The 11,633-nt window shown below is 43.2% G+C and overlaps 1 protein-coding gene across 2 annotated transcripts; it reads right to left on the bottom strand.

Annotated features, from left to right (window-relative positions):
• Positions 1-1,314: 1,314 nt before the first annotated feature.
• Positions 1,315-10,167, bottom strand: malt2 (MALT paracaspase 2). 2 transcript variants are annotated; one of them, XM_024421227.2, is made up of 17 exons: positions 9,820-10,167; positions 8,505-8,652; positions 8,089-8,255; positions 7,821-7,951; positions 7,142-7,292; positions 6,773-6,960; positions 6,500-6,596; positions 6,248-6,292; positions 6,090-6,131; positions 5,717-5,920; positions 5,422-5,599; positions 5,236-5,310; positions 5,020-5,147; positions 4,741-4,890; positions 4,375-4,532; positions 2,592-2,726; positions 1,315-2,342 (listed from the first exon to the last, which is right to left on the bottom strand). In XM_024421227.2, the coding sequence occupies exons 2-17, from the start codon at positions 8,639-8,641 to the stop codon at positions 1,884-1,886; spliced, it is 2,445 nt and encodes an 814-aa protein (XP_024276995.1). In that variant the 5' UTR covers positions 8,642-8,652; positions 9,820-10,167; the 3' UTR covers positions 1,315-1,883. The 2 variants fall into 2 exon arrangements, with proteins under 2 accessions (XP_024276995.1, XP_024276997.1); XM_024421229.2 differs by having other exon boundaries at positions 8,505-8,648.
• Between the last annotated feature and the right edge of the window lie 1,466 nt (positions 10,168-11,633).

Here is an 11,633-nt window from a genome sequence, read left to right as displayed (position 1 = left end):
GTAGGTGTCCTGGAGGGCAGGTAGTTTGCCCCCGGTGATGCGTTGTGCAGACCTCACTACCCTCTGGAGAGCCTTACGGTTGTGGGCGGAGCAGTTGCCGTACCAGGCGGTGATACAGCCCGACAGGATGCTCTCGATTGTGCATCTGTAGAAGTTTGTGTGCTTTTGGTGACAAGCCAAATTTCTTCAGCCTCCTGAGGTTGAAGAGGCGCTGCTGCGCCTTCTTCACGATGCTGTCTGTGTGGGTGGACCAATTCAGTTTGTCTGTGATGTGTACGCCGAGGAACTTAAAACTTACTACCCTCTCCACTACTGTCCCATTGATGTGGATAGGGGGGTGTTCCCTCTGCTGTTTCCTGAAGTCCACAATCATCTCCTTAGTTTTGTTGACGTTGAGTGTGAGGTTATTTTCCTGACACTACACTCCGAAGGCCCTCACCTCCTCCCTGTAGGCCGTCTCGTCGTTGTTGGTAATCAAGCCTACCACTGTAGTGTCGTCTGCAAACTTGATGATTGAGTTGGAGGCGTGCATGACCATGCAGTCGTGGGTGAACAGGGAGTACAGGAGAGGGCTCAGAACGCACCCTTGTGGGGCCCCAGTGTTGAGGATCAGCGGGGTGGAGATGTTGTTATCTACCCTCACCACCTATGGGCGGCCCGTCAGGAAGTCCAGTAGCCTGTTGTACAGGGCGGGGTCAAGACCCAGGGTCTCGAGCTTGATGACGAGTTTGGAGGGTACTATGGCGTTAAATGCTGAGCTGTAGTCGATGAACAGCATTCTCACATAGGTATTCCTCTTGTCCAGATGGCTTAGGGCAGTGTGCAGCATGGTTGAGATTGCATCGTCTGTGGACCTATTTGGGCGGTAAGCAAATTGGAGTGGGTCTAGGGTATCAGGTAGGGTGGAAGTGAGTGCTACAGGGCGGTAGTCATTTAGCTCAGTTTACCTTAGCTTTCTTGGGAACAGGAACAATGGTGGCCCTCTTGAAGCATGAGGGAACAGCAGACTGTAGACCCAAGAAGACTCAAGTCTGTAATCACTGCCAAAGGATATTCAATAAAGTATTGATTAAAAGGTCTGATTACTTATGTAAATGTGATGTTTTTTTATTTTTTATCAATTAGCAAACATTTCCTAACCAGTTTTTGCTTTGACATTATGGGGTATTGTGTGTAGATTGATGGAGGGGAAAAAAACTATTTAATCCCTTTTAGAATAAGGTTGTAACATAAGAAAAGGTGGAAAAGTCAAGGGGTCTGAATACTTTCCGAAGGCACTGCAACTCCTCAGATGGAAGGATGTTGTCTCATCACCACAGTTACAACAATTTATTCCTTTGCAATTCTCTTCTGCTATACAGTCTCTATCAAACTGATTCCCCCCCACACGTTCCACATCTCGGCTCCTTCCGTCTGCAGACACTTTTTACATGTCCAAACATTTTACATCTCTTACACTGCAAAGGCTCTGACAGGATAATAAACATATCCCAGCCTAAATTATTTGTGTTTTGTGTACAATATTTGAGGGGCCAGAATCAAAATGTTCAAACACATTTTAATAAGTTATTTATGTCTGTTTAAAAAAAAAAAAAAAAAAGTTAAATCCACCATGTGAAAGATGTGAAAGAAATGTATTAACAGCATGCCCAAATGGTTATGCTTTAAGGCACTATACGTTCATAACATTAAGACAAACACCCATTTCATGAGCTACATTTTTTTAGATCACATCAGTTTTTCTCTACATATTCTTTAACATATAAACAATGCAGGTCATGGGATCAATTTGTTGTAAAGTAATTTGCACTATAAGTTCATGTGTAGGTCTGTGGACAAAACACAATAGGTTGCACGGCTTACAACACTGCAAATTGACATGACTAACATGAATGGAAGTTGTGCATGTTACTGAACCGATATGTGAGGTCCTCTACTTGACCATGAGGCAGGCTTTTGCTTGTGGTGAGAGGCTGGGGGGCGTCAGAATCAAACAACTCTGGACTGTCATCCTCCACAGGTAGATTTAACTTCCCGGGCGAAGATGGGGTGGCAGACACTCCTGGCTGTGAGTAATATGACCAGGTGGTGGAGGCTGAGCCAATGGAGGAAGTCTCTGAGGCAGGGAAACTTGGCCCAAAGCCCTCTGGGAAGGAGGAGGAATGGCTGAAGGAGTGAAGGTCGAATGAGGAGGAGGCCGAGTAGGAGCGGGGAAGCCGAGGTTCGTGGAGATTGAGTTTGGATACCAGTGGTTTGCCCACAGTGACAGTTTGCCTCTCATGGACCTCCTCATCCAAGTTTGTATACTTATACTGAAGGCACACAGTGAATGTCAACTCCTTCTGTAATGAGAACAAACAAAAGCAGATGCGTCAAAGCTCAGAAAATGGTGATAGTCACATAACTCATAGGCCTACACAGAGAAGGGATTCACAATCACCTTGAGCGAGGTTCTTACAGGGTTTCTGGGCTCTCCCGTATCCCCAAACAAAACGGGCAACAATGAGATCTGATTTAGAGTTCGAATACCAACACTGGTCCCACTGTTGTGGAGCACCCATGAGATTTCAATGTGTAAAATGAACCCTGACCGTAAGTCTCTGCAGTCCCTTCAGGCGGGTGTAGAGGCCTGGAAGCTCTGCAGGCAGGAGGATCTCCATTGGCAGTAAACTCCCTGCATCTAGGAGGTTCTCCTGATTACTCATCTTCAGATCCATATCCAAACCCTGCCATCATACAGAACACAATTGGAAACCGGAACAAGTGTGATTGCATGTCCACATGACAGAAACATAACCTCAGCAAAAAAAAAGAAAGGTCCTCTCACTGTCAACTGTGTTCATTTTCAGCAAACTTAACATGTGTCAATAATTGTATGAGCATAACAAGATTCAACAACTGAGACATAAACTGAACAAGTTCCACAGACATGCGACTAGCATAAATGGAATAATGTGTCCCTGAACAAAGGGGGGTTCAAAATCAAAAGTAACAGTCAGTACCACCAGCTGCATTAAGTACTGCAGTGCATCTCCTCCTCATGGACTGCACAAGATTTGCCAGTTCTTGCTGTGAGATGTTACCCCACTCTTCCACCAAGGCACCTGCAAGTTCCCGGACATTTCTGGGGGGAATGGCCCTAGCTCTCACCCTCAGATCCAACAGGTCCCAGACGTTCTCAATGATATTGAAATCCGGGCTCTTCCCTGGCCTTGGCAGAATACTGAAATTCCTGTCTTGCAGGAAATCACGCACAGAATGAGCAGTATGGCTAGTGGCAATGTCATGCTGGAGGGTCATGTCAGGATGAGCCTGCAGGAAGGGTACAACATGAGGGAGGAGGATGTCTTCCCTGTAACGCACAGTGTTGAGATTGCCTGCAATGACAACAAGCTCAGTCCGATGATGCTGTGACACACCGCCTCAGTCCATGACGTACTCTCCACCTCCAAATCGATCCCGCTCCAGAGTACAGGTCTTGGTGTAACGCTCATTCTTTCGACGATAAACACAAATCCGACCATCACCTCTGGTGAGACAAAACCATGACTCGTCAGTGAAGAGCACTTTTTGCCAGTCCTGTCTGGTCCAGCGACGGTGGGTTTGAGCCCATAGGAGACGTTGTTGCCGGTGATGTCTGGTGAGGACCTGCTTTACAACTGGCCTACAAGCCCTCAGTCCAGCCTCTCTCCGCCTATTGCGAACATCCCCGATGGAGGGATTGTACGCTCCTGGTGTAACTCGGGCAGTTGTTGTTGCCATCCTGTACCTGTCCTCCAGGTGTGATGTTCAGATGTACCGATCCTGTGCAGGTGTTGTTACACGTGGTCTGCCACTGCGAGGACAATCAGCTGTCCGTCCTGTCTCCCTGTAGCACTGTCTTAGGCATCTCAGTATGGACATGGCAATTTATTGCCCTGGCCATATCTGCAGTCCTCATGCCTCCTTGCAGCATGCCAAAGGCACGTTCACGCAGATGAGCAGGGACCCTGGGCATCTTTATTTTGGTGTTTTTCAGAGTCAGTAGAAAGGCCTCTTTAGTGTCCTAAGTTTTCATAACTGTGACCTTAATTGCCTACCGTCTGTAAGCTGTTAGTGTCTTCACGACCGTTCCACAGGTGCATGTTCATTAATTGTTTATGGTTCATTGAACAAGCATGGGAAACAGTGTTTAAACCCTTTACAATGAAGATCTGTGAAGTTATTTGAATTTTTACAAATTATCTTTGAAAGACAGGGTTCTGAAAAAGGGACGTTTCTTTTTTTGATGAGTTTATTACTGTGAAATGTTTAATAAAGAGTCACCAACCCTGACTGTGCTGCAGTTGAAGTCTATTGAGCATATTAAGACATTTTGACAATGGAGAAGCTAACCTCAGTGAAGTCTGTGAGATGGGCCGAGCAGGACGCAATTTCCTTGGGGTTCTCCAATATTCGGGTGTAGATGATCATGATGTTGGAGAACTCTGCTGCGAAGCCCAGCTGCACCGTCACGCCACAGTCAAACTGCAGGTTACGGCTCTTTGGAAGAACTTTACAGAGACAGCTCATGCTTATTGAAGCCGTCATGCAGTGCTTACTTAGGTCTACCAAAAAACACATATCAGCTCCCAGAGCTAATGTTTTGGATTTAGCTCAGAGGGATAATGTAACACATATGACCTGGTTCAAAACCCAGTCAGTCACTCCACTAATGTACTTTGATTGAAAAATGCATGGTGAATTAGCCAAAGGTCTCACCGTGTGCTATGGCCCACTGCAGGTTGCGTGCCGAGGTGGTCTCCGGGCAGCCGGAGCTCTGGATGCGGTCAGTGAGTGCACGCCGCTCAGAAAGATTACTGCGTAACTCTAGAGCCTGACGCCCTCGTGTGATCTCACACCGACCCATGTCTGTACAGATACATGAACAAAACAGAGAAACTACATGAACAGTCATTTGTAAAGATTGATATTCACGATATCAAGTGTCACAATACGTCAAAATATGTATTTTTATTTTTTTTACTTCATTAGTCATACCTTCGGCCACCCTGTCCAGCATGACAGTGACCTTCTCGTCCTCCATGACTCTCTGTTTGAGGAAATTGATGAAGATTCCATTGGACAGGTCGTCTTTGTTCACCTCAAAGGCCTCTGCATCCACACACCTAGACATAATCAGAGATTAATATAACACATTCTGTGATACGTGTATGAGTGAAAGAGGTACTTTAAGTTGGTAGAGAAGCAACTCACGTGGCATAACCAAACACTATGTTTGCGGTCACTTTCAGTTGCCCTGGCTGTGGAGGGACGCCGTCGTTCAAGTTTCTAAAACAGTACAAGTTTAGTACAGATATGAGTTAATTTACAACATCATAACAGCAATATCATTATTACATTATCAGAGCCCAATCACATAATTGATGCTGAGAACTGTACCTTTTGCGACACATGTCCAAAAGAAATACATTGAGGCTCGTCTCTCGCTCCTGCATCCGCTGTAGCACATCCTGCACCCACAGGCAGTTCTCTGAGGTATAAGAAGCTGGGGCATCAATGGGCACCATGAAACTGTTCCCATAGTTCTCATAACCATGACCCGCAAAGTACAGAAGCCCTGGAACATGACGGGAGAGGAGGAACGGGAAAGGGATAGGCACTATTAGACACAGCTGGACAATGCAAATAATATTACTATTTAACTACTACGATTTCTTATAGTAACTAAACTGACCATAGACGCCGCGGTCGAGCAGCAGTAGGAACTCAGTTACAGCGCTGTGCATCTCCTGCCAGTTGAGGTCCAGCAGAGAAACCACCTTGAAGTCCAGCTGGCGCAGCAGGTTGGTCATCTCGTGCACGTCAGCCATGGGCGCTCGCAGAGGCCTGTGGTGCAGGTAGTTCATGTTGCCCATCAGAAGAGCCACCTTGTCCGTGGCTTTGACAAACAAGAGGAAATGAAGGTATGAGGAAAAAGGGTACACATCAAAAACATTCTGTTATTAATGTTATTCAAATGGACAATCATATACAGTCATTTATTTTTTTAAAGCTTTTTTTCAACACTGCATATTCTTTTAGATGGCTATGTTGTTTACTGCACTTACCATATAATTTACTTATCTGCCTGGCAGGGCTAGGTGTGGCAGCTGTAAAACATTGTTTATAACATGGTTATGAATTAATCACATTACCACCCAAAAACATTGGTGCGACATGGAGTAGAAAAACAGTGAAGTTGGTTAAAATACTATCATGTCTGTACCAGGGTCTATTTCTCCCCAGGAGGCATCAATGGAGGAACCAGGGTCTACAAAAACCACAAACAAGGAAGTCAGTCAAAGCACTGTGTCATGTGCTTTCTGGGACAATCAAAATATATTCATAGAACCACTTCTGCACGAATCCTCACAACTAAGCCAACACTAAAAAGGAAACATACAAAATACGTCGTAAAATTCTGACCACAGAACAGAAATAACAGACAATACAATCATTGCCGATGCACCACTCTCACCTATTTTGACATGGACCTGGTCGCTCCACACCTCATGGTACAGGTTGAACACCCTGCAGCTGTACATTCCTCGATCTGCTGTGGTCACACACAGTATCTGCAGACAATCACGACACATAACAACCCCAAACATGACAATCATATACAGCCACATACAAGTCCCAAGATGTCTGACATAACTGGACCTATAATTATGATACAGGCTTTTTAAACATGGAGTTTAAAAAAAAAGGTAAGTAATCATATATTCAGGGGACCCAAAACGGCACTGACCCTCAGGGTGCTTATCTTGCCTGTTGGCATTGGTTGTTTATTGTGGTACCACTGGTACTGAGGAGGAGGGTTGGCCTCAGCAAAGCAGTCCAGACACAAGGAGTCCCCCTCAGCTACTACCTGGGGCCGGGGCTGACGGACAATACGCACTCCACTCACTGAGGGGGGGAAGAAGCTGCTACTGACACCTGAAACACAACCAAAGGGCCTAATGGTTATGACACAAAAAAATGCAAGGTGAAGTCAATGTGATGAATTCAGGAAGGGCAGAGCCTAAATGCCAAGACGATCTTCTAATACCATCGGTGCATTGACTACATTAGTTCTACTGATTGAACTATATTTGAAAATATAGTTGAATTAGGTTACCTGTGCTGGAGCCAGCTGACCTGACAATGCGGACATGTGCCCACTGGGAGAAGATGAAGTTCTCTCCATGGTTGACCCGGCAGATGTAGTGTCCCTGGTGGGTTGGGGTTAAAGGGCAAAGGACCAGCTCTGGACCACTTCCACCCAGCACCTAAAGAGAGAATACATTATCTCACTCATACACTTTACTCTGTATGTGGGCACACAGTGAGTACACCAAACATTAGGAACACTTTCCTAATATTGAGTTGCACCCCCCACCCCTTAATTAAACAAGTTGGCTGGATGTCCTTTGTGTGGCGGACCATTCTTGATACAGACTAGAAACTGTTGAGCGTGAATAATTTAGCAGCATTGCAGTTCTTGACACAAACGGGTGCGCCTGGCACCTACTACCATACCCCATTCAAAGGCACTTACATCTTTTGTATTGCCCATTCACCGTCTGAATGGCACACCTACACAATCCATGTCTCAATTGTCTCAAAGCTTAAAAATCCTTCTTCAACCTGTCTCTTCCCCTTCACCTACACTGATTGAAGTGGATTTAACAAGTGACATAAATAAGGGATCATAGCTTTCACCTGGGTTCATCTGGTCAATCTGTCAGGGAAAGAGAAGGTGTTCTTAATGTTTTGTATACTCAGTGTATAATCACTGTAATATCCAATGGACTGACCTCTTCTTTGCCTTTGAACCACTGGTAGCCCATAGCAGCAGGACCAATGGCCTTACAGACCAGCACAACCCTGCCTCCCTCTGTAGCATGCTGGGCCTGGGGCTGCACTGTGATCTGAAACCGCTCCATCACTACACACACATATACACACGCACATTGACTGAGGTAACAAGTAAGGTGACAGAGGACACCTGTAGTGTTGCTAAAATATAGCAAATAGCATATATTTCAGAGAGAAAGAGACAGACAGGCAGAGGTTAAGACTGACCGTTAGCAGTGAGGTACTGCACAGCTTCATGGTGCTCCATCTTCTTCAGGCAGTGCAGCAGGAAGCCCAGGGTGCAGGAGCGCTCAGATAGCCTCTCTAGGAGGTAGCGGCTGGGGCTGCCTGTCGGGCTGAGCACCTGGAGCGAACAGCTGGTCATCTCATTCTCACTGTCAATAAATGGTGACAAACCACTAACAGGTCAGGCTAAACATCGACATTCTCTCTGTATGGCTTTATACCATCATTAAGACACCACAATTTCACAACATCACCATTAAGAAAAGTTACAGATTGAGTGTTATCATTCGGTATAGATGACAGATTATTCTGTGAAGAATATTGGGTGCGAACTCAGTTATCAACATCATAGCTCTAACAATGCTACTAGCATTGAGTGTTTCATTTCAAAGTCTCACCTGCAGCGGAATCGAGGTTCCTCAGTGACAACATTGGCAAGTTGTCTCCATCCACATTTAGCATTATCCAGCATGTCAGCTAACCTGCTCTGAGCTCCTTCACTCAAAGTCCCAATGCTGAGATTCCAGTCACCCATCTCTAGTCTGTCTTCAAATAATATTGTTTTTTGTAGGGAAGAAAAGAAACAGCTAATGGTTATTGACCTTAGTTTTCACAATCCTCAAAACATTTTGGAATAAACTTGTAACAGTGGTCATCCAGAGTCACAATCCTCAAAACATTTTGGAATAAACTTGTAACAGTGGTCATCCAGAGTCAATCGTGCCAGTCACGCCTTGAGTGGCTGTGATGACAGAACACACTACAGAAGACACATTGTTTCAACCATAGATATCCTGTTAAATTACTAGAAGGGGTATGTCATAGATCCTCAAAGTTCCAGAATGGGTGGAAAATGGCAGCCATATTGGTCAGGGAAAAATCCCAAACAGTCTAACTGGAATGAATGGCAGTAGAGGCATAATCCTGATTTTACTTATACATGAAAATAAAAGTAAGGCATGTGATATTTTAGAAATTGTGTAATATAATTATTGTCAACATAAAATATTGTCATATAATTATACATACAGTTTATACAGGTTTTATACCTATTTTCTTTATAAATAGCCTCTACAATATATGTAAACAGGCCAGAAATGTCTGTTTTCTTGTAAAGCTGTGAGTGCTATTATATGACACAATATGAGTACTTGTTGCATTTACAACTTGTCTAAGTCCTGTCATCAATTAGTTTCAGCCGGTGTATGGCCATGGATAGCGGAAGTGGAGTTTAGTCCGCTAGGCTGTGGATTGATTGCATTGCTTGAATGGAATGTTGGAATATTAGCAGTTCATTTGACCCATTAATGGAATCATTCCTCTAAAACTGGCTTGCTATAGCTAGCTAACAACATACACTGCAGATAAATTGTTCAAATACATTATTTTATACAATATCTAATCACAGCACTGGCAAACCTGACCAAAATGGCTGACCTTTATATGATCATAACAACGTTCATGGCCATTCTAGTATTCTTAATGCTATGGTTACAACTTTCACTTGATGATGCTTATGGTGACTGGCAGTATGCAAAGCCTGTGACAAAATAGTTGTATGATTGGATTGTACGTAGCCTAGTTAAAAGCTATAACAATTAAACAAGCACATTACAACATAACGAATAGGCCTAAATATCGGTCAACTGCTATAGCCTATTTATCCGAATGTATCGCTCACTTAAATGAGTGACTGAAAGCGCATCCATTTACCTGCGTTCTATTCAGCAGCTTCCGGAATAACCTGAGATTAATTTCTTCGTCCACGTAAACGAGACTACTGTATCTTTATCTCAAAATTTACAAACGCCCGCCTCTTTATCGATTCCGACGATGTTTTCGATGAGACAAGAAGTTGTTCAATAGTTTTCAGTGGAAGAAGAGACAAACCGACCGCTCTCATCTAGTTCAGAAATCTCTATCGATAATCATATATTTCGGAACTAGAGTAGTCCGTTTTGCCAATCTCGTCTCGGTGTGAATCAACTCTCACAATTGGTTGAACAATGTCTTGTTTCTCATTTCACATCGGTTCCTCTTTTTGTGTTGTCCCTTGTATTTGCATGAAAGCAACCATGTTCCCCCTCAAGTTTACTTTCACCTTCCCTACGCCAATAGAATCACACCAAAACTCAGCGTCAGTGGAAATATGTATCAGAGAGAAGTTTGGAACTATCAACAAAAGAGACAACTCCATCACGTTGCAGAAACACTAGCGGTTCATGAGTAAAATCACTGAGAAAGCCAAGCCAATAAAAAAAATCTATTACAACCTGGTATGATATTTGCGTTGTTTGCTCTACAACCCATTCATTAATACGCCACCGTGAAATACAATAAGGCCGTGACAACAAATAGACAACAGTCACAGTGGCGGAACAAGTTTAAATCCACAAAAAAATATATATTCCCCCATCTACACACAAAATCTTGCACGAAATATGTAGATCTCAAAAGGTGACGAGAATAAACATGGCCATTTTTTTCAGAACTCTAGCAGCAGCGGTGCATGTGTAAAATCACAAGCGACGCCAAACCACACAAAAAAATGCCATATTCCAACCTGTGATAATTGCGTTGTTTGCTCAGCATATCTAACTTTTTCAGAAGTAGGGCCATATGATATGTTTTATTCGGCAGGTGATGGAATAATACAAAAAACAACAAATTGAGCCATTAGATGGAGAATGACCATAGATCATCTCTAGTATAAATGAATTCGATTTTACTACAGATTTTTTTTTCGAACCCCACTCACAGTTCTATTAATTTCAGTCATCCGGCCAATCCTGGTTTAGTATAATGGCATTAGCGATTTTTAGTCATATGCTGGTGGCAATGTTAATTATAGGATGACTTGGGATACATGATCCACGACCAGTGGTGGAAAAAGTTGCAAATTGTCATAGTTGAGTAAAAAGAAAAATACAACGGACAACACAAAACGAGGAACCGATGATGACTCAAGTAAAAGTGAAAGTCACCAAGTAAAATACTACTTGAGTAAATCTAAAAAGTATTCTGTTTTAAATATACTTAAGTATCAAAAGTAAATGTCATCGCTAAAATATACTTAATAAGCATAAATCATTTCAAATTCCTTATATTAAACGAACCAGACAGCAACATTTTCTTGTTATTTAAATTTACTGATAGCCTTGGGCACGCTCCAACACTCAGATATAATTTACAAATGAAACGTGTGTTTAGTGAGGCCACCAGATCAGAGGCAATAGGGATGTTGTCTTGATAAATGTGCAAATGGGCAATTGTCCTGTCCTGCTATGCATTCTAAATGTAACGAGTACTTTTGGTTGTCAGGGAAAATGCATGGAGTAAAAAGTACATTATTTTCATTAGCAATGTAGTGAAGTAAAAGTAGTTGAAAATATAAATAGTAAAGTACAGATACCCCAAAAAACTACTTAATTTAAATTTAAAGTACTTTTACTTAAGTTCTTTACACCACTGTCTATGACAGACAGCACATCTCAGTCTCATAGGCCTACCATAGAACAATAGGCTAT

The sequence above is a fragment of the Oncorhynchus tshawytscha genome, linkage group LG05, assembly GCF_018296145.1.
Source record: "Oncorhynchus tshawytscha isolate Ot180627B linkage group LG05, Otsh_v2.0, whole genome shotgun sequence".
In the NCBI taxonomy this organism is placed as follows: domain Eukaryota; kingdom Metazoa; phylum Chordata; class Actinopteri; order Salmoniformes; family Salmonidae; genus Oncorhynchus; species Oncorhynchus tshawytscha.
Note: the sequence above shows the minus strand (reverse complement) of the source record. Positions and strands in the feature narration are given on the sequence as shown.

What these genes read in the sequence shown, in the direction of transcription:
- malt2 (XM_024421227.2), bottom strand. Translation starts at nt 8,641, where the DNA reads ATGGGTGACTGGAATCTCAGCATTGGGACTTTGAGTGAAGGAGCTCAG. An exon ending in GTCAGCTGGCTCCAGCACAG is followed by an intron (nt 6,961 to 7,141) that starts GTAACCTAATTC and finishes GTTGTGTTTCAG; the next exon opens with GTGTCAGTAGCAGCTTCTTC. An exon ending in GCAAGATAAGCACCCTGAGG is followed by an intron (nt 6,597 to 6,772) that starts GTCAGTGCCGTT and finishes GATTGTCTGCAG; the next exon opens with ATACTGTGTGTGACCACAGC.